We start from the raw sequence: 24522 nt of genomic DNA, 5'->3' as shown, positions 1-24522 counted from the left end.
AGGAGACCTGAGGGTTAAATAAAGTGTGGTATCCTACATTTTGGAACAGAAAAGGAACATTAGGGAAAAACTGAAGAATAAATAAAGTATAAACTTAGTTAACAGTGCTTCATTAGTTGTGACAAATTGATTCAGTAATGGCAAGATGTTAACAAGAGAGGAAACTGGCTACGGGGTAAATGAGAGCTCTCAGTGCAGTATTTGCATTTTTTCTGTATTTTTCAAACTGTCCTAAAGGTAAAAATGTATTTAAAAACACACATACTGTCTCTAACCACTTCTGCGCTGAGCCCAAGGTATTATAAAGTGCTTTACCCTACATTAATTGTATCTAATTTAGTTCCAAAATTCAGAGAGTCATTTTTGGAGACAGACAGCTGGACAGCCATAAACTATGTCAAGCACAATGTGATTTTAATGCTACTAAAAAGTAAAATATAGTCATCACTCAATATCCCAGGGAAATTGGTTCCAGGAACCACAAATATACAAAAATGCATGGATGCTCAAGCCTCCTATGTAAAATGGGATAGTATTTGCGTATAATCTCTGCCCATCCTCCCATATGCTCTAAATCATCTCTAAATTACCTATAATACCTACAACCTAAATGCTATGTAAATCATTGTTATACTGAATAGTTTTTGTATTTTATTACTGTCTTGCTATTTTAGTTGTTTCTTTATTTTTTTTTCAAATATTTTCAATCCAAGGATGCAGAACAATGGGTACGGAGGGCTGCCTCTATGTATACACCATGTTTAAATGGGATGTGTCAATCAGATGTTCCAAATCCCTTCACTTAACGTTCTGAATACAGGGGGTGCTTTATTGTCAAATATAACTCATGATAAAAAAGGGAAAACCACTATCTTCTTTATACCTAATATGGTAGAAACATTAATACGTGATTTAGTGGGTATTTGTAAAACTTGCAGCATAAAGCATATAACATCACCATTTTTGTAATTTATACTAGTTTCATTTTAAAGCAATAAAACAGTACAGAGCTGCTGACAAATTATATTACACTAATATACTGTTTGGCTAGGACTAGCCAGTTAAAAGGAAAATATCTGAATTGAAATGAAAATGTTCAAATGAAAACCAAATAAAATTTTATTTATATATTTGGAAAAAGTATTTTCTACTGGAAGAGTGTTTTGTAATGCTAGATCAGTTCACCATCCTTTTAAAGACTCCTAATTTTAAAGCATAGCTGCTGTTATTAACAGGCTTCAATGTGTTACATGTTTTAATGGCTTTTGCACATTTTTTAAAACATCTGAACACTGTATCAGATGATCCAGCATTTTGTATCATAAATTATGAACATCGCTTACGTAAATCTATTGATTGAGCTACACATTTTTTACATCTCACCTTTCTAATGCATTTATTTTCAGTCAACTTCACGTTTTCTTGATGATTCATTTTATACTTGTCCTCTTTTGAACATTAAAATTAGTTTAAAAACAAAAACTCCAATGATAGCCTAAAATAACAAAACATCTTTAGAGTCCTCATACACTGGGAGACTAACCCATTGAGCAAATGAATTCTTTGTATTGAAAACTCAGTGTTATCAAAAACAGAAAGCAGGTCATGTCTTTAGGGCACGTTGCCATGGAACATAATTCCTTCAAGGACTACAAGCCATAATAGTCCTATTTCTTAACATTATTTTTGTAGCATTCATCAAGATGTATTACAAACCCTACCAATTTAGGGACAATGCCTTGCCTTTTCAAATGCATTCATACTGGGTCTTAGAATCAACTCCATTTTAGAAACTAATTAGTTACACTGACAAACTTTTAAGAATAGGGCTATACAATTTTAGAAAATGTCACCACTCTTTTGTAAATTAATGATATGTTCCCCATTGCACAATAATAGGTAGTTATGAGCCTTTCCTCTTTATCCTGTCTCAGTCATTTAGTTACATCTACCCTGTGCCCTCCAGAGAAATTCATGGTCTGTCACCCTACTCATTGGTGTATAGATTTATGGATATTTTTGCAGCCCCTCCATTTTCATGTCACTAGGCAACTCTTCTGAGTTTAAAAGAAAGGACAGACTTCACCTGAACATGCAGATAAGTATCCTCCAATTTCAAAAGTCTACTTTCTTTCTGTAATCCCACTCTGCTTTCATTTTTAAAGAAACACACAGCCTGAGATACCTTTGCATTATTAAATGTACGTGCAGAACATTACATTATTATGCTACACGTGGCTAAGAAATTTTAGTATTCACAGGATTATGGTAATTAAGTCTTCCTTCACTTTGGGTGATGTGACACTTGCTTGACTATAATGTCACTCCACTTAAAGTCTGTGTAAACAACATTATCTTAGTCACTCTGCATTACATTTCCAACTGTGAGAAAAATTACAAGGTCAGAGTGGACAAGAATGTAGATAATCCCAAAGAAACAGCACGTAAATGACTTGCTCAAGGTTCAAACTGGGTTTTCAGTAATAACAAAAGGGAATATTTTATAGTAATATTATAGTATTATTATCTAGATGCCATTCTTGGCATAGCACATCAGTATTCTTGAAGTCAGTGGTAAAGACAAACGTGTCCATGGTTTTGATGCATTTTGGATGAAAGATAACAAATTTTGTTTGCCAAGGCTTCGCTCAGACAACAAAAGTGGGGATACCCAATAAGGAGTAGTTCATGGAATGACTGCAATTGGTTCTGCAAATAGAAATCTATCAATGTCTCAAATACATATAGGATTTCTGAATAATGCAAGTGATAAAGGCCATACGACAATGTTCATATTTCCTCCTTTCTTGTTTTTCAGTAAATACTGAGCAACTGCAACATTTTTTTTAAGGAGAGTACTAATTTCCCAATAGTCTTGTCAGTTACTTGGTGAACTATATCCAAGAAGTGTTGCCTTGAAATGTTCTGAACTACATCGTTGAAACTGGATTAAAGGTTTTGGGATAGCTTGTGTTTTAAGTTATTTATTTCATGTTTATGAAAAAGGTAGCTAACCTAATTTAATCTCCACGTAGAATATGTAGGATCTGGGCAAAAATGCTGTAGATTATCTTGGCACAGGTTTTGATGCTCTGAGCTAGTGGAAGCAACACAATAAAACAGTGGTTTCCAGAGTATGCTTACACTAAACACAGGATGCCAATTAGCAAAAATAGCAATGAAAGGTCTTAAATATGGGCCCCATTGTCAGTTAACAAACAGGCTCAAAGCATCTTATGTAGGATTCTCTGGGCTTATTGTCACATTTGGACAATGAGGTGTATGCATGTGAATTGTATTAATCTGAAGATAATTTGAACAAAGTGTGTGAACCACAAGTTTCTTGTAATATCTGGTGTTGAAACTCCGTAGGAGGTCAATTCACTTTCTAGGAATGCTATAGTCAAAACAGTTTCCCAGGACTACTTATAGAAAGAGAGATCTCTAAAAGTGTCATCATCAAACGAGATTAACTGTTTTATATTTTGTTTGCCAGAACTGCCACCTTCCCTAAGTAAAAGCTTCACTCATAATCAGTGTTCAGTGTCCTCACTGGTTAAGTTTTCTGTTTAAAAGTCGTTGAAAATAACAGGTATTCTATGCTAGCGAGAGAGAGAGAGGGAGAGACAGAGAGAGAGAGAGAGAGAAAGAGAGAGAGAGAGAGAGAGAGTGTGTGTGTGTGTGTGTGTGTGTATGTAAGTAAATGAAGTATATATATTTGCAGCTCTGGGAGTTTAAATAAAATCAGTTTCTACTGGTTCCCTTTCTACTTTAATCTCCTCTAATATTAGACAGTTTGATTTCTAGCTCAATGGCCTTTCCTGTACACATAGAATCTAAGAAAAGCTGAACGTTCTGTATTAAACCTCAGGATAAAGATCCAGATCTTTCTAATAAAAAATCTCTCTCTGAACATAAAATCTAATTACTTATCCCATTATTCAAAAAGAAATAAAGGGGGCACATGTCTCAGGACCTTCTGAGGCTGTCATGAGTTCGTGTCTGGAAGGAAGGAAGGAAGGAAGGAAGGAAGGAAGGAAGGAAGGAAGGAAGGAAGGAAGGAAGGAAGGAGGGAAGGAAGGATATACAGGGTACTCAACCTGAGTCCTCTCTCTACTTTAAGTAGTTATGTGTAGCACCATAAAAGTACTAGTGGAATCAAACATTAAGTGAGCTGAAAATCCTGATTACTGTCTTCTGAATCAGAAATGTGCATAAAAGGAGCTAGAAAGTAAACACAGTCATAACAAATAGTTGTTGAGCTTTCACTGCTTTTCATTTCAACGTTTATATTGTGATGTTTTGAAATGGGAAAAACTGAACATGAATTCAAGATGATGTGTCCTATCTTCTCTTCCACCATCCATCCCTAACTGTCCTTGAATTAGAAGAAACATAAATATAATGAAGGTAAAGTTATGATGTTATTAACTGAGCCAGAGAGAGTGTTACCACAATTTTCACAAATTGACGAAATTCAATTTTCTCTTTATGTTTTATGCACAATAAGTAAATTATAGCTTCAAGGAAAAGGGAAGATATGGATCATAGATCAAAGATTATACTATTTATCTAATAGATTGTTTAGTCTAATACTGTAACTTAAAATATGCAGCAACTGAGATCCAAAGCCACAGATTTATGTGCAGAGTTAAGTCCATGGACTTATGACTCTTTTATTCCCCCAGAGCTCTTCCCGCTATAACAAATTGTCTCATCAAATGAAAGTTTATGGAAACGTGCTTGTAACCTAGAAAATACAAATTGAAAACAGTATCCTTAATGCTTATCTTAATTACATGTTTTAAAATGAAGAATAATGACAAAAATAGTATCTGTAAATGTTATCTGTGCTAAGTGTTAAGAATCAAGATTTCATATGTATAGTCACAAGAGAACAAATAACTATTTTTTATTCAGATTGCTAAAAATATCTACTACACTGGCAATAATGTGAGGACATGGAACCTCTTATATATTGCTGGTAGGAGTGTAAATTAGAACAGCTTTGGAGAACAATTTGGAACAATCATTAAAGTTGAAGACATACATAGCCCTCAACCTGAAAATTGTACTTCTAGGCTTATATCCTAGAGAAATACTCCTGTACATGTGCAAGACATGTGCATTGCACCACAAATTCTAACAAAAAATTGGAAACAACCAAATTATCAACCTATGGATATAGGAAAGAATTATCAAATTGTGTTACAGAACGTAGTATCATGGACAATAAAAAAATAAATGAACTAGATTTATATGTGTCAATATGAATAAATATCAAAAATATAATATAAAAACACTTAAAAAGAATAGTACAGTATCACACCAACTCAATACATTTTAAAACACAAAAATTTTTAAAAAGCACAAAAGTCAACATTACATGTGGTTTGTGTATAAATACACACATAATTTTAAAAACACACAGCAATTATATATACTGATTTTAGGACTAGTGGTCATCTTTCATTTGTGGAGTAAAAAGGAGATTATTGTTAGTCATAATATTAATGTTTCCCAGATACAATTTGTTTTCATATACAATTTTTTAATTAAACTGTGAATTAAATGTAGCAAAATGTAGACCTGAATATTGATCCACCGGTTTTTCTCAGTATTTCCTGCTGTTTCCTTTTTTTGTTCTTCCTGCTCTAACTGAACTATTTTTAAATTAATCTTGCTAACTTATTGCACTATCAAAATGATGCTGCCAAACTTGATTTCCGAATAGAAATGCCACTTTTAAATAAGTTACTTAATATGTAATAGTAAATGAGGTGTTTTTGTAATTAGTCTGATTCCATTTGGCAGGTTGTAAAATATATTGGGCCAAAGCATATGAGCTTTGAAACCAGACTGCCTTGATTCAAACGCTGTCTCTGGTATTTATAGGCTCTATGACCTTGAGTAAATCATTTAGCCTTCTCTGTAAGACAAGGATCATAGTTGTAGCACCTACCTTATAGAGTTGTTATGATGCTTAAAAGAACTAACATATGAAAAATCTCCTGAACTCATGTTTAATAAATGTTAGGTGTCACTGCATTCTGCCAAAAAAAAGGACTAACTGTTCATCCACATGTTATCCTGTGTTATCTTATTTATAGGTCTATGCTGGTCAATTGCATCAAATAATCACTCATTTCTTAAATCCTCTACCTTTGAAGACTAACCACTTAACTAAAGATCTTTAATTGTTAGAGTTTTGGTAAATACGTTTCACTAATTAGTGTCTTTAAAGATACTGTGTCCCAATCACATAACAGATTACTTGTGGTCAAAACTAGATAATGATCTGGGGAAAGGGCAGCACTGTCTACACAAATTTTATTTAGGTAAACATCAGCTCTTTTGCACATTATCATATGTGTTGACCAGTTATCCAACAATTTCTCATCTTTCATATGTGTTTGTGTCAAACTTCTAACTAGAATGATTTGTTAGGGAATGAGGTTTTTTTTTCTAGTTCATTTAGGATTTGAGATTTTGCCTTCATTTCTCTTTTTTTCCTTTTTTAAAAAATTCTCGAGTTTCTCATCAGAAATGAAAATGTTAATTTCCCATCCTTACTAATGATTTATGGTACAGTTCATTGTGTAAAGCAGGTTTAACAGTGGGGTGTTTTTCTTTCTCCTTTTCTTTCTTTCTTCTTTTTTTCTATAGAGATCGGAATTTAATTGTTTCCTTTTTAGATAAATATGCTTTTGGAATGCCAGTGATGAAAGGGGCATACAGATGTCAAAAGCATTGTAGCACAGTGGGATTATGTGCTAAGGTCCGTGGCAGGACAGACAAACAAGCAAAGTCTCAGATCAGTCAAACAGTTACCTTTTAATAAAATCTCAGATGACCGACTTTGTTTTATCTTTGTCAATGCCTATCAAAAGTTCAAATGAAGTTCTGTTGTGTTAACTACTTACGTTTCTTTTATTTCTTATTTTAACCATTTGTAAAAATAAAGGAGTTTTGCTAAATGGAATTGGGAATTTGTTTAAAGGCAAGCCAATTTAAAATAAAACAACACATGTTATACATATGGCTTTCTTCCTATTAAAACAAAATAAATTGGACTTTAAATAGAAACCTTAATTATGTTATGTGATGAGAACTATACTTAACTATTTTTTTGGACATGGAGGTAATAATCTGTTTCGTACTGCATTCACTGATAACGTGAAAGCAAAAGATAATTTAATTTTAATTTTCAAATCATTTTTAGGAAAAACTATATTGCCTATTTTGAAGTAGTAAAAAAACTCACAAAGTGCAAAACCACCATTTTGAGTACCAGAATAATTATTTATAAGCACTCCACTGGTCATTTATTTACCTTATATGAATTTTCCATCATCAAGGGCTTTAGGTGCATTTATAACAAACTGTGATTCTTTTTTTAATTGCAATACCTTGATTCACAATTTAGAGCAGAGGTCGCAAACTGACAGCCCATGGGCTAGATCCTGACCCCAGATGGATTTTGTTTTGCCTGTGAGGTGTTGCTTTTTTTTTCTGTTTGGCTTTTTATTGAGTTAGTTACCAACATTTAAGAATTGGAGAATTTCATGTAAAAATCTGGATTCCCAGCTTCTTTTAAAAAGTCAGATCTTAACAACACTGAGCCTAGAATTCCCACATGGTAACAATCAGCCAAGCTGGTTAATAGCCACCATCTTGGCAAAGAATATATATATATACTCCCTAGTTCACCATAGTCCCCACCACTCCATATTGCTTATAGTCTTTCATTTATGTTACCAGCCTTGCCTCAGTAGGCGGTAGAGTTTGCGACTCTCCTGGTTTCTCTGTAGTTTATGTGAGTGACTTGATACATATACCTTCAAAAAACACCTCATAATTTTTCTCAGATTGCAGTAAATGTAAAAATATTATTATATATACGTACATATGAAATGTATGTTTTGATAATCCGGAAATAAATCTATATAGTTATAAACTACTGCTACATCTAATGAAGAGAGAACTTGACTTAATTCGCATGTCATTTTACTAGAAAATTAAAAATAAAATGAAAGCCAGCTTCAACATCTGAATTCAATTGCATTCATATAAAATCAGAAACTTTCAATATCCAAGCCTAAACTCAAAACTTCATCCATTTAATATTTTCCAATTAAAGTCAGTCATTAGTAAAATCTACTGAGTTTTAGTCTCCCCAGCATTGATGTCATTGTCTAATAGAAAGTTTGGCACTTAAGGAGGCACATCCACTGCTTCAGGTCACTTCAGTATTATTTAGTGTGCACGGCATTTAAAACTAACTTTTAATATAGAAAATGTCACAGATATTAGAAACACCACCATAATGATGTTTCATATTCTGTGTTGAAAACCCAGGATGAATCACATGGTGTAGTCCTCATCTCCCCTACAGCTCTTGTGACATTTTTCTTGTAGAAAAATGGATAAAACCTGCATCAAGAGCAGCCCTAAAGGAAGGGGCAAAAATAGCACCAAAAGGTAATGTAACCTGAAAAAGAAGTGTGAAGAGAAGAGGGGGCACTACCGACAGGAACTATCAAAATATGTTTTAGGATCATGGGTTCCCCTCCTTCACGCTTGTCTCTGACTCACTGTGTGTTCTTTTCACCACTACAACCTGAAGTGTCTGAGGCCTGGAACAATATGTTAACTCTGATTGCCCTTTGACTAAGCTTTTCATAGATATTTTAAGAGGTTTCAAGTATAAATCTTCTTAGACTTCCAAATATTTGTTTAAAATATATTATTAGAAGAAAAAGATTTAAAATGTTTTAAAACTTCTAGCATGCCTACAACACATATCTGTGCCTAATGCTTAGAATGACTCAGAAGATTAGAAAGCCAGATTCTTTTCTATTATCATTGTAGCACACTTAATAGCCTGTGCTGCCCTGCAAAAGTGAATGTACCTTCCTAAGCATTCCAGAACAAAGGGGCAGGTGGGCATCTGAATAACTTCCCATTATTTTACATGGGTGTCATAGTTTTTATGACAGTGATGTTCACTCAATACCCACCAACCTTGCAGCCTTTCTCTAACTTCTGCTTTAAAAGCTCCAATTGGATGGACAGGTTGTAATTAACTCTTTGGATTTCATTTTTTTCTCATTACTAAGGATTAAGCAAGATTCACCATTTGTTGCTGAAAATTTTAAATGGCTCTACTTTCCTATCTTAGTAAGTATAGTACAGGGAAATCAGATTATGAAAGTGTGGCTTAATCTGTACAGGCTCCAGGACATTCGCAGGAAGTGGATTTTTAAAAAATAAATACATAAATACCTGTTAACAGCTTGTTTTCTTGTCATTTGCCTCTTCCTTCTAAAAGGAGAGTGTAGCAGAAAATAAATAAATAAAACTGGTTAATTGAGAGTTCTGGTTAGTTAGCTTCCAATTAATCAAGGCTTTATTATATTTCACAAAAAAAAATCTTCCTAAATTCTGCAGAAATTTTAGATAGGTCACACACAATGAAACACCAGCAGGGAAGAGCACACAGAAGGTAAGGCAGCCTGAATTACTATCAGTGTTTTAAATATATGAATAATGTTAGCACATTTCTAGTACAATTTCCATTGAACAAAGAATAACATGAAATGTCATGTGATTTAGGGCTTTTCCACATATGAAGGCAAGGAAATAAGGTAAGAGATTTCTGTTGAAGAAAGTGGCCTTGGGTCGTAACAATTCCAAAATAAATTCAGCAATAGTATGTCTTTTCCCTCTCTCTCAAGAGCCTTCCTTCCCATCCCATTGGGTATTCCAACATTTTGAGGAGGGAAATCCCTTTCTAGTTTTTTCTCATCTTTTTTTTTGGCCAACAGGATGATGAAAGTAAGCCAATATCAATGTTGTGCTTATTTCCTAGACGTGGAGCCACTGATCTCAGGAGGATCATCACTATATGCATTTTTCTGGAGCATACTGAATTATCTTACATCTTCCTTACAAGGGCTATACATACGCAGTCACACACACACACACACACACACAGACACACACACACACACACACAGTCATACCTACATCCACACAAAAGAAAACACAGACAAAAGATATCCATTTAAAAAACATTTAGCCTTGTTAACAAAATATTCTTTCCAACAGTGCAGTAACTCCCAGCGTTCTCCAATCCTTTAATAAAGAACAATGAAATCTAAAATGTCATGAAAAAAAAAACTATGAAGACTATAATGTGGTTATTTTAAGCCATAATGCACTTCTTAGTAATACAGAAATGGGAACCTTCCTATAATGCCCACTACAAGTATATGTGGTTAGTTCATCATCTTTTTGTTGAACAACAAAAATAATCTTTTTGTTTTTGTTTTGTGTGCTTTTGGAAAGCAACTGCTTCTCTGCTCAAAGTCTGTAGAGAGATTTCTAAAATACATAAATGGAAATATATCTCGGGAGAGGAGGCGAGAGTGCAGGTGAGCCTTTCCTTACCTACTCTTATGTTTTGTTGCTTCACTGTCAGAACTATTTGATTTTGCTTTACAACTCACTCATATAACCTCTTCTGAGGTGACACGTTTTTTAAATAAAATATAATCATACGAACCAAGTCAGTGATAATGCATTCTTCCTTATGTTAACGGGCTATATAGACTGGACTTGAGGGCATGTTTTCAATTTTACCAAAGATCCCCCTCTTTTTAAACTTTAAAACTTTCTAAGCTCAACAAACTTTTTCTGGCTATCACTATATATATGTAATTATTCTAAGCCACCAAAATAAAAATCATTTACATCTCCTATGGCATGGGCTTCATAGGTTAAACTTAGACTGTGAAATCATTGACTACTGAGACATTCTTTTTTGTTTTTGAGACGGAGTTTTGCTCTTGTTACCCAGGCTGGAGTGCAAATGGCGCAATCTCGGCTCAACACAACCTCCACCTTCTGGGTTCAAGGCAATTCTCCTGCCTCAGCCTCCTGAGTAGCTGGGATTACAGGCATGCGCCACCATGCCCAGCTAATTTTGTGTATTTTTAGTAGAGATGGGGTTTCACCATGTTGACCAGGATGGTCTCGATCTCTTGACCTCGTGATCCACCCGCCTCGGCCTCCCAAAGTGCTGGGATTACAGGCTTGAGCCACCGCGCCCGGCCGAAACATTCTTATTAGAATTATCCACTAAATATATAAAAGCCCATGAGTTAACTGTCCTTTAATTAATGATTGAAAACCTTCTTAGAAAATTAGAAGTTTATCTTGATATTTGAAAATTTCTCATTTATCTTGTCCAGTGTAAGGAATGTACTTTATAATAGTGCTTAACAAACTAGCTATAACTCTAGGGCTTTAAGGCCTATACGTTAAATATATATATTTCATTTTTTATATTCTAAGTAAAATGTGACTCCTATACTTCTGAATTTGTTCTTTTAGTGATATCAATTAATTCATTTTAGTTTTCCTTATACTTTGCCAAATAATGAACATTTTTGAAAATTTTATTGAACAAGCAGATAATGATACTAATATTATCAGCTCAGTATAGAATAGCTTATAATGTGAAAAAAAAAAGCCATCGGAGTTCCCTGGAATTGGCCCAAAATGTTTTGTATTCCCTCTATTTTCTCTTTTTACTGAAGTTTTCTTTTTGCTGCCCCTCCCCACTTCTGATTCTGGCTGTGAAACAAAAGTCATGAAGGAAAGGCCTGAAATTTACTAAAATGTGTCTTTGTGGCTTAAATATACATATGCTCACATTCTTATAAAGCCACTAACAAAACAGGGGTTACACACAGTCAAGAACGTTGCGTAAGATACAAAACTCAATTTACAACTACCATCAACAAAACTATTAAAAACTGAGGTTTTGCAACATATGGTGATAAGTAGTAAGGGTTCTCTACACAACTCACTAGTTCCAATCATCATCATGATTGTACTGCATTAAGACTGGTTAATCTTACTGTAGAGAGAGCCTCTCCCTATGCACAAGTTATAACTAGGAGGTTATTCTACTCTGACTGAGACACAGAAGTTAATAATTGAGAGCAGACTTTATTTACAATTAGTCTAAGTCATTTTTATCCTATACCACTGATAAATAAATTCTCATACTTTGATTCTTCCAACTTTGGGCATGTGAATGTGAAGCTCAACCTAGTTAATCACAGTGATTGCTACCCAATGTGCTCATCTTTGATTGGTGTCAGTTTAGTGTGAGAATCAGAGATATGACATTCTCACTTTTGAAACCTAAATGTAGACCACAGAATCTCATTTTACAATATAGAGAAACAGCATGCAAGACACATGACAAAAAGCAATAAAATACCACATAATAAGGAGTCCAGTTAAAAAGTCAGGCTCATTGAATTTAAGTATTTTGGTCTCTTTTAGGATAAATTGAAAAATCATTATTAAATATCATGTTCAACTCCTGATTTGCAGGAAGCTAAAGAAAGTGTTCCTTTCACTGATTTGTCAAACAAAGGAAAGTAATTCAAACAGAGCCTTTTAAAGATAAAGTCAACTTTGGAATCATCTACTGTAAGGGATTTCAAACTGGATTCTAAAGAACTTCAGTGAAATTGCTGATGTACAGTAGAAGGAAAAATGAGGGGAGAGCAATTCTCTTATATCTTTTCTTTTTCTGTGTGATATATTGGGAGTGCCTGAACTGCTTTGGTTAACTACCTGCTACCACCATCATTTAACAGACAAGGAAATTCTCCCCTGAGATGTTTAATTATTTGGCCAAAGTTGCAGAGCAAGTCAAGGTCAGGTCACCCAATATACTGACCTGAATAACAGCTACTGACCCTACATTTTTAATCCTGCTTCCGCTACTGTATGTTAAAGAACCACTTTTTTAATCTCCTCCCAAAGACTGTCATGTCTGTTTTATCTTCATGGTAGCACAATCAGCTTGATAAACATTACATATATATTTTGATAGTAGAAGAGACAAGATTTGTGTCTCCCTTGTTCTCTAAGCCAGTGATCTTTCTGTACAGAGCTTTAAAAAATCTAAATGTTTTACATGAAATCTGAATTTCAATGTGCTTATACACTCTTGGTAGGAATTTAAATTAGTTCATCCACTGTGGGAAGCACTTTGGAGATTTCTAAAAGAACTTTAAAAAGAAGTACCATTTGACCCAGGAATCTCATTACTGGGCACATACCAAAGGAAAATAAATTTTTCTACCAAAAATACACATGAATTCGTATGCTCATCACAGCACTACTCACAATAGCAAAGACATGGAATCAACCTAAGTGCCTATCAACAGGGAATTGGACAAAGAACATGAGATACATGTACACCATGAAATATTATGCAGCCATAAAAAAGAACAAAATCATGTCCTCTGCAGCAGCATGGAAGCAGCTGGAGGCCATTATCCTAGATGAATTAACACAGGGATGGAAATGAAATGCTGCATCTTCTCACTTCCAAGTGGGAGATAAACACTGGGTACATATGGACATTAAGATGGTAACAATAAACACTGGGGTCTACTAGAATTAGGGGAGAGGTAAGAGGATCAAGGGCTGAAAAATTGTCTATTAGGTACTATGTTCACTACCTGTGACAGGATCATTTGTACCTCAAACCTCAGCAACCCACAACATACCCACGTAACAAACATGCATATGTACCCCTCCCAAATCTAAAATAATGTACCACCAAATCTAAAATAGAAGCTGAAATTTTTATTAGAATGAGAGATCTGGTAATACTGGTTTCACACTCTTACTGGCTTGGCATAACTAGATGAAGCAGATTAGCAACGGCTACCCCATAGAAAGAGCATGCACTCTACTGTTCCCCACAGTTACCACAATTTCTTATGACCTTATGCCTGGCCCTCTTAATGAATTTATGTTACTTCTGAGGACCCAGGAAGAATATGAGTTTTATGGCTGCTATTTTAAAGGTGATTTACCCAAATATTAGTCAATTTCCCCAAAGAAAGTATGGGATTTCTGGAAACTTCCATGTGTGTAAGGTACTGATTGAAGGTGCACTAAATGTGCTAAATGATCTGTCTACCTAGTAAAAGACAATGTACTTTTCTTAATGAAGACAAGCCTTTGACCTTTGAAGTTGACACAACTCTATATAGAATAGCACCTGAAGCAAGTTGCCTCCGATAAAAAGAGATTAAATAAGAAACAAACTCTGATTACACTCACAGAAACAGTATCATTCAGAGTAGAAGCTATATATTTAAAATTCCAAAGGATCAATGAAAATGTTCCCTATGCTTTGAAATGGGAGTCAGCTGTTGATATTTTGGGAACTACTAAATTAGGTTTCAGCTGCTCCTTACAAAGGTAACATCTGTTAGTCAGGCAATTTGGTTTTCTAGCCCAATACAATAAACAAAATGTTTATTTGCTAATAAAATGTAATAAATAAATAAAGTATAAGTCAAGCAATGCCTCCCCATTTCCTATTAGACTTCATCAGTAGGGGATAAACTGCCAATAAATATGTGCTGGTAAAACTTTTAAAAGTTATCTTTGGAGACATGACAAAATCATGTTAACTGTTAGATTTCCACTATTGGAGCTTTTAAGCTTTAAGATATTTTCTAACTCTTAGATGATAACTTTATGCATCTTATATGACAACTCTTGCTTCACAGCAACTGGTTTAAAGCCATTTTACCACTTTATGAATCCTGAAAATGTTTTGGCAAATATGTATATTAACAGAAAAAAAACCCTGAAGATATCCTTATTTTAAATGTATAAAATTAATAGCCTGTATATTTCATGTCTATTTAAGTTTGTAGAAGGCATCTAAACAAACTCTTTGTCTGTTAAGTCTCCAAATATATGACCAAATATATGATTTTCTGAACCAAGGCCTAGACAATTCAAACTGACCATTTGCCTCTGCTCAGAAACTTTTTCTTATTAGTTGGGAATAACGAAAACTTTCATTGTATTAAATATTTGCTGCTTCTGATATATTTTGATGCACACATTTGAGTCTTTTAAAAGTCAGTGAGATTTAAAGTCATAGTCAAGAGGAAAAAAAATTGAATATGGGATGAAGTGGTAGTGAAGATAAATGGGCTTATGGAATATTTTTACTTGTTTGTAGGAGATAGGATTTTGGTTTTATATATGTATAAACTCTTGTATTAACATAGAGCGCCAATATTACTCAAAGAATGCAAGACCCTATGTCACTTGTCTCTGACAGATGATCCTTTATACAAACAATATTTTGTTGGTCCTGTCTGAGGAGCCTCAGCAGTTTCAATGAAATTTCTCATATATCCTAGAAAAACAAAGAATATCAAAAATAGGATTACTGTTCACAGCATCAAATGTCTTTTTCAAGGCAATGTTCATTTGAAAAATAGAATCACTTGCTCTTCTCATGGTACAACAATAAATATTTCAGTGTGTGTGAAATATGAATATATGTACCATCAATGATGATGCCAGTTAAATACCTTTAGTGGTACTATGAATGTATCCCAAATAGTATTTTCAATGATATTCTTCTACAAATTCAAATTCAATAAATATCCGTCACATACATAAACTTTGATTATTAGGTAACCTGCCTGAAATCATTTCTATTGTATAAAGCTTTAAACGTTAAAATTCCTCAAAACCTTCATAAATTTTAGATCACTTAATGCTTTGTCATCTTTGTCCACAATGATTCTGTTGGAAATTTTTTATCTTACAGTCTTGCTATTCATGTTTGTAGCTTTGGCTAGACATCATGGGTGACCTTTGAATCATGTCCTTTGATCTGCATAGGGGTTCTAACCAGCCTCTGGTAAGGGATTTTTTAGCACGGTTACACTATTTATATTTCATGTCTTCCAGCTGATGATCATGTCCTGCTATTGTGTGTTCAGAATGACTCACAGAAAACACTAAGGAAATGCTTCAGAAGCCAAACAAAACATTTGTGGTAGATATACATTGCAGCCCTTAAAACATTGGACACAATTACTGTCTTATCAGCTTTTAACTAGCTTTGCGTTTGATGGTTTGATATCACACTGAGACAATAGTAAACTGGCTTACTTCCTAGTTTACTGGCTATGTGGAGAACTTAGGGTCAACTTCCAACTCTGAATTGCTCATTAAAATGGTGTTTCCTTCATAGCACTTATCACAATGTGTAATTATTTTCCCTATTTACTGTTTTAGATCTACTCTTCCCATGAAAATGTAATCTCCATGAGATAATAGGTTAGGTTTTATGTTCACTGTTTCTTTCCATCGGCCAACACAATGCTGGCATGCAGTAATCATCAGTAAACATTTGTCAACTGAGATGAATGTTGATCTTGTAAAAGGACATTTTACCCTTATTCAAAATCATCACTGTACAGTCTTAAGCTTATTTTTATAAAACATATTTTAGGAATGTATTTCTACTTTTCAGTGCTGATTTACATCATTAACTATGATACATGATTTGTATAAGGACAGCCATGGTGTTTTAGAATCTGAGTAAACTTTCTCTGAAAGTTTGTCCTTAACCAAAGTTAATCAGAAAGTTTATAAGTCCAACTTTATTTGATGACATAAAATATACTGAATTATTGATACGTAAAAATAAAGATATATTATAAGGCTATTCATGAAGATAAATAATATTATAAAATTTATTTTAATTATACCTTAACTCTTTCTAACATTTGGCAAATTGATCTAACTAAGTTTAAATTAGATGTGAAAAGCAGTTCTGTAAGCAGACCTCAGCTAAGCTGATTTCTAAGAAAATGAGTTCATTTGCCAATTGATCATTCTGGTAATCCCAGCTGGTTTAGTCTAGATGCAGATGAAGACAATCAAGCAGGGTAAGAGCAAAGGAATCTTGGCCTGCACACGCTCTTAATGTATTACTGGGAGTCGAGAATGGGAACGAAGATTACCAATTTGAAATTCTGTTAAATTTCAAATTGGTAATCTTCATTCACCATACATTCATCTCCTGACTCAATCCCTGACAAGGGTTATAAAATCAAAGAAGATATCTGATTTTAAAATAAAATATAGTAAAATAAAATATTTTAAATAATCTAAAATAAAACAAAATGAAATATTTTAAAATAAAATGAATAAATCTACTTTAAAATCCATTTTGAAATCTATTTTAAAACAAAATAAAATAAAATCCATGTTCCTTACCAATTAAGAGACCAAAGGCAAAAACTTAAAATTACAAATGATTACCTTTCAAAGCACTTCATATGTAGTTTGTTTACAGGTTCAAAATCTCATGTTTAAATAATAATACCACTTGTGTATAGTTTTACAGTTAACAGAGCATTTTCTCTTCATTACCTAATAGAATAAAACTATTTTGTGTGCAAAAGTGGGTTTGAATCTTCATATATTTTCATTTATAATATATATGTTAAAATTATATATGTAGAAACAGACTGAAGAGTTTTTAATCTGTTTCAGCATTCTACCCCTTCTTGTTGGCAATATTTATCTATGTGAATATGCTGAATTACTCTTTTTTGTCTTGATACTTTTTCCCTTAATAAGCTTTGTTACTTTTATGTTCACTGCAAAGAATTAACTTAAGAATTGAAAAATCCGAAATCTTTTGAGGCCAGGAGTTAATGATCAGCCTGGGAAACATAGTGCAACCCCTTCTCTACAATTTCTTTTTTTAATTAGCTGATCATGGTGGCACATGCATGTGGTCCTAGCTACTCAAAAGGCTGAGGTGAGAGGATTGCTTGAGCCCAGGCATTTCAATCTGAGGTGAGCTATGATTGCACCACTGCGCTCCAGCTTGGGTGACAGAGTGAAACCTTGTCTCAAAAAAAAAAAAAAACAAAGAAAGAAAAAATATTGACGAAAGCTCTTCAAACATGCGTATAATTGATATCTAACAGTTTACATACTGATTCCATAGAGGCCATATTTATCTTCACACCTTATCACAGCAAATTCTCAGTTCAATATTTATTCTACAAATATTTACTGATCATCAACTATGTACAAAAGGCTCTGTGCTATGCAGCATACAAAGAGAACACAAAGATTTTCAACCATAGGATCTTACATCAAGTATACTACAATCTAAAAAGACATAAATTAATGACCACTAATGTTACAATGAATGTCTGTGAGTGATAAGCACCACGTGATTTCCTGGCATAGAGCAAATACTCAAATACATCCGATTAATGAATGCTGAATCCGTGGGTGAAGTTAAATTAAGTACTATAAGAATTTGTAAGACAAAAGTATCACTTTTCCGTGAAGTGATCAGTGAAATCAATATGGAGGAGAAAAAATGTGACTTGGGTCTTCAAATAGATTTGGAAGAACAAAGACTGAAAGAGGATAACAATCCTTTAAGAAATTAAAACTGACAAGATGCACAGAATGGATTATTATAAGAGAGTCTGTAGGTAAGAAGACCAAATAGGAGGTTACTTCAGGATGGTGGAAATGAAAATCAAAAGGAAAGGACATGTGCAACAGAAAGTCTAAAACCAACATTAATATGACTTAAAGCCTAACTTATCATGGAAACCAAGTATAGAATGGAACAAAGGAGAACTTTGAGCTTATGACTTTGTTTCCAGGAAAAACTATTTCCCGTCTTTTGAACAACAACCAATTCTGAACATAATAAGGTTAACAGGAAAACACTGAACAAGGCATAAAGAAACTTGGGTATTAGTCCCAAGTAGGCCATGAACTGTGTGACCATGAGCAAATTACTTCCTCTATCGAGATCCCAGTATACTTCTTTGTAAAACCAATGTTGAATAAGTTGATGTCTGCAGCCCATCATAGCTCAGAAACCCTGTAGTTCTCTGATTCCTGATTTGTTGACTACCTGCCTGCAATACAGGTAGGTCACATTGAAAGTCTTCCAAGAGGTTAGTGATGGTTGCTGTTTAGTTGCCACTCCTGAGACCTGCTCTTTTTCCTCTTATTCATAGTTATTGCATGCCTGTTAGCAGTATTCTGCTAAGGGGCATTTTCTTCTATGTTTCAGAAGAACACAGTCTAAAAAATCCTTTAGACATTTATCTTCACAGAATAAATCAGTAGTGCATTATTCTGTTTGCACGCTACAGAAAGATGATCTTGAAAAGCTGAGAAGCTCCAATGTTTGTTTCAGCAAGTTTTTCTTCTACTAAAATTTATGCATCTCTTTTACAATAATCTGTACTATTTTTATGAATTTATATTATTTTCAGTTATTCAACTTTTGTGCTTTAAAACACAGAAACTCAGGATTCTATTCTGTCTTCACAGCTCATATCCTAAGATCAATTTAATTCTCTTTTTCAAATGCTGCACTTTTAAAAAAATATATGATGCATTAGTCCATTTTGCATTGGTATAAAGGAATACCTGAGACTGGGTAATTTATAAAGAAAAGTTTATTTGGCTCACATTTCTATAGGCTGTACAAGAATCATAGTGCCATCATCTGCTTCTGATGAGGCCTCTGGAAGCTTATAATCATGGTGGAAGGCAAGGGGGAATAGGCATGCCACATCGCAAGAGGGGGAGCAAGAAGGGCAGAGGGGTCCCAGACTGTTTTCAACAACCAAATGTCATGTGAACTCATTACCATAGGGAGGGCACCATGCCATTGATGAGAGATATACACCCACAGCCCAAACACCTCCCACCAGGCCCTACCTCCAACGTTGAGAATCACATTTTGACATGAGATTTTGCAGTGACAAACATTCGAACTATATCATATGGTAGCCAGAAATAAATGTAATATTCTAATGGCGGTTCTTAGGAATGTTACAGTCTCTTTATAAGTCCTGTAGCTATTTAGATCTTTGCTATGACCATGCATTCAGGTAAAATCAAGGCTGTCATTTATCAAGAAAGTCTCTATTTAATTTTCATTTCTCCTCCAGGCATTAGTCTTATCTTTAATTTTCTGATTGGATAATTCTTATAAATAGAGTGAATGGATTAGACTATTTGCCTAACAGTTCAACAGAGAAAAACATGCCACTCCAACTGACTGCTAATTACTTTCCTACTTCATCCTCCTTAGGGAAAAGTGAACAAACATTAACAATATATACATTTTCATCCATTAATATGTTCAGCCATTACCTAACCCCATGAGTGTCCATTGATTTTTATCATTTAAAATGCCAACCACGAAAAGGAAGACCCAGAACTAATGGCCATCTCCTTGTAGTGTCTAGTAAAATACAATGTAAAACACAAAAGCACCTAATTATATGATGTGAAAAGGTTGTTATAATGAAAACTTAAAAGGGCTGTGAAACTTTCTGTCACCTACCTCTGCTGTAAATAAATTATTATATTCCTTTCTAATAATAAAATCGAGTCAAATAACTTGCTAATCTTAATATTAACACCGGTCACTTCATTTTTTAGACATACAAGCTGAATTATGACTCCTTCCTCTCTGCTCACTTGACAATTTGTGTGTGCCTCTGGTATACCGCTCAGTTACATGCCTGTCTCCCTCACTAGGCTTCAATTATTGAAAAGATACAAAACCTAACTACTGAACACTGCCTGGATAACAAGATCAGTGCAAACATTATAAAACAGTATTAAAGCCTTTAGAAAACATGTGTTTGTTTAAAAGTCTTTAGGGCAATAGTATTGATTTCAAATGTAACTAACAAGATAAAAGCTCATGTTTTTCAGGTCCTATATTAAGTCTTCAATGAAATGAAAAATGATCTTTAATGGAAATTTAAAATTAATCTGCATTTCTTTATTATGCTTATTATTTCCCAAATATCAATGGATACTGTTAAAATCTTTAGGAGCAGAGTTTGAATTTTTTATATCCTTTGATTGTAATACTTTTTATCTTGTTGCAGTTCCATCAATTTTAAATTACAGGAAATTTTCCCCAACTGAAATGTCCTTCCCTCAAGATGATTGTATTCCTTTCACTACTCTATATTTAGTTTTCTACTGTCTCAAAGGGTACCACATTATCATTATTTTTTTAATGCAAGGTTTTTGCCTCTATCTTTTGATCTCAATCAAATTAAAGAATAGCTTCCCCTTGGTGGAAATCAATATACTGACACTGTCTTCTATATTAGATGTCAATTTCAATGTTTTAGCAAAATAGAGTAAGTCCACCAATATGTCTCCAAATAAAACGTACAATATACAGGTATTCGGGGAGTTTATTGAAGTGCACATTTCTTAGCTAGATCCATGTCCAAGGCTATGATTAGCATTAAACAAATACTGATGAAGACTGTTAGCCATTTCACTACCTAATATTTCCTCTTAGCCATTCTGTTTGTTTGTTGCTAATGGGTTTTATTCTACCTTTTCAAAAGCTATCTGTATTATTCCTTTTGTATAGTTAACCTTTTTATCTTATCAATTACTAGAGGTTACTCCCATAACTTTCTTCTGAAATAACTCATAAGCATCCTCTTTATTCAAATATATGTTCCAGTATATGCTCTCTTAAGTCTAAAACTTCAATAGGCATGTGTTTTCTTTCCCTAAAGCTTCATCAGTACTCATGCCTAAGGGTTTTAAAGAAAATCCTTACTCCTCACTTATCTCTTAATTCAAACAAACTTTTAAAAGAGAGGGAAAATGAAAGAACAATGAAATAAAAGAAGAAAGAAAAGTTTTCCTCTTTCCTGTTGTGTGAATATGAATTATCATAGTCCCTATGATATTGATTGAATACTCCCTAGCATGGGTTGTGGGTCCTACCTTCCCATCACATCACGCTTCTCCTCATGTCTCTAAAGTCACCCCTTGTTTACGATTCCTTCTTTCTCATCCACTGTATAAAGTGTAACAGTCTTCACAGTGAAATCAAGGGATTTTAGATTGCTTCATCACCTCTCCAGGGCAACTAGGCCTTCCTTTATTTCCCCTCTACACATTGTAGCATTACTATGAGATTCTTATTCTTTTGCTCTGTTTATTGGTGAAGCTCTTGGTCTTATAGTGATCACATTTTGAAGAATGTCTTTATATCTATGAATGCCTTCCCTTAAAAATCACATCAACTGGCAATGAAAGACCACTCATTTATTTCTGAAGATGCATTCATAGCATGAAACAATACGTTTTTGCCATGCTCACAAATAGCATGTCCTTATTACCTCACACTCACCATTGACCCATTATAATTGCAGCGAACAAAAATGAAAAAACTAAGTAGCAATGTCATGAAAAACAGGCAGATAGGTCTTACATTCCTTATAGACAAGTTACAGAGCATTTAGGAGATGGAAAAAAATGCTCAAAGGTGTTTAGTGTCTTGGTTTTCTTTTAAAATTATCGTTTTCTTTAAAGGCTTTTAATAGGAAAGAAACTTGTGTCCTATTTTAATAACCTTTAAGTGATAAAGCCAAAAAAATAAAGCAAATTACAGGAACAACAGCAAAGAATACTTTTTTAACTATAGGAAAGAGAATTTTTTGTAATTTAGAAAAGGCTGTGAATCAAATAGCTTTTAAACTTTTCCTAAAATATTATTGTGGTTCATCCATTTCATCTGCTCAACACAGTATGTACCTAGAATGCAAACCTATGTACAAATATGTATGTGTTCCAACCAGAGAAATTATATCTTAATACCAGATCCCACAATATTTCCAGACTATTTTTCAGAAGAAAATAATTTTATACTTAATTTTCATCATTAAAATTTCCATTTTGTTCTCTTGCTTTAAGAAACTGATGAAAGCAATCATGTATATTTACAAGTGAGTACAGATAGAAACCAGCTGTCTTTGTAGCAAACTTCTGAAAATCAGTTATAACTTTGACAATTGTTTAGTTATAATTATGAAACTTAGCTCACCATCTTGTCATATGACGGTATCAATAGGATCATGAACATGATAAAAATATTTTAATGGTAACCGTATAATATTTCAGTAAAAACTTTTACGGGATATGGAGTTGTAAGAAGGATGGTCACAAGACAGAAAATTTTCTTTGCAATTTATCTGAAACACTAAGAAAACCTAGAAAGTAACAATAAAGCATAAAGTCAATTTATATTTCTCTAACTGCTATCTTTTTAAAAAAAACTTCACAAAAATCTCACTCCAAATAAAGCACCTAAATTTGCCACCAAAACCATAACTTATTTGATATATCTTAAATATAATTTAAACATATATTACATGTGTAACTGGAAAATTTCTACTAAAGAAATATACTACTAAATACGAGTAATTCTAAACAATATGAATTATTACCAAATAATTTTTCTCTAAAATCAGCTTTTCTTTTGGTTGAAAATTGGTCAGTATTATAAACTAGATTCTGACATTATTTTCCTGTACTTAAAGTAGACAAAGTGCTTTGAAGCACTGAGTGTCAAGCCTATGCTGCTTTACCAAAGGATTTTTGCTAATGATGGTATTATTATGATATCTACACTAAAAGTATTATCACATTTAAAAGTAAGCCCAACTGTTAAAACTAGAACATGGTACTGAAAAACCACTTGTTTAGCAACTGGCATATCTACAATATTTTAGAGCCACTGTCTTTGCAAAGTTCAGTACCTTGGTGACATGTTACAGTAATTAGCAGTTCTGTTTGCACCAGCTCTAGAAAAGGGAGAAATTGTCTAAGAAAACATGAAGTGTATGGTTTCCTTTCACTTAAGAAAATTATCATAATGCAGTAGGTGAATGCCATGGAATTAGGATCCTTCTGTCATTTCCAAACCAATTCCCCCAAGTTAATTGCGGAACTGTGTTTTAATTGTGGATCTCCTGTGAACATTTTTCAAAGCAATCCTCCTTTTTTAAGTTTTCTATTTTATTTAGTTTACCACCTTAAATTTGATTTCTTTCAATGGTTTGGGATAAAGTTAATCATCTTCACACTTTAGACAAATTTTTAAAGTTTATTTTTTGGCTATGTCCTTTTTCTGCCAGCCCAGTTTTGTGTGTATGTGTGTACAGTTTAATGATTTCTACTATTAAAATTAATGCCACTAAAAGGATCTCATTTTTTCTCTGAACTTATACCTTATATTAAAACTAAAATCCTGGAGTCTAAGTTCCTCATTCATCTTTGTCCTGGTCCATAATAACTGTTCCCCTTCTGACTGACTTTTTATTTGAATATTTATGTTTAAACAGTATCCAGCATTGTTCTAAATACTAACATTTACTAAACATTCAATAAATACTGAGTAAAAAAGGACAGTAAAAAAAAAGGACAGTATATTTTTCTATAGTTATAATCAGTTATGGGTATTAAAGAGATTTACTAATATAGATTAAATTTTTGTTTACTGTTTAATAATTATTGCAATTGTAACTGTCAAGATAACAAATGGTAAGTCAATTTTCTTATTTCTGAATTTTTGTTTCTGGGACACAATTTTTTTAAAATTTTTTATTGCATTATAGGTTTTGGGGTACATGTGAAGAACATGCTAGACAGTTGCATAGGAACACACATTGCAGTGTGTTTTGCTTCCTTTCTCCCCTTCACCCAAATTTGGCACTTCTCCCCAGGCTACCCCTCCCCACCTCCCCCTCCGCTGGCCCTCCCCTTTTTCCC

The 24522-nt window shown here is 33.6% G+C and overlaps 1 protein-coding gene across 12 annotated transcripts in view; it reads right to left on the bottom strand.

Annotated features, from left to right (window-relative positions):
* DACH2 (dachshund family transcription factor 2) overlaps positions 1–24522 on the bottom strand; it is a 647423-nt gene that overhangs the window by 412499 nt on the left and 210402 nt on the right. For 9 of the 12 annotated variants that reach the window (XM_035288190.3, XM_008989565.4, XM_035288191.3 and 6 more), the window contains exon 2: positions 9286–9324. The exons of the other annotated variants lie outside the window; for them this stretch is intronic. In XM_035288190.3, the coding sequence (XP_035144081.1) occupies positions 9286–9324 (39 nt within the window). The remainder of the gene's footprint in view (positions 1–9285; positions 9325–24522) is intronic. 12 annotated transcript variants of the gene reach the window in all.

Source organism: Callithrix jacchus, chromosome X (genome assembly GCF_049354715.1).
Source record: "Callithrix jacchus isolate 240 chromosome X, calJac240_pri, whole genome shotgun sequence".
NCBI classification, from domain to species: Eukaryota; Metazoa; Chordata; class Mammalia; order Primates; family Cebidae; genus Callithrix; species Callithrix jacchus.
This window is presented reverse-complemented; position numbering and strand designations above follow the sequence as displayed.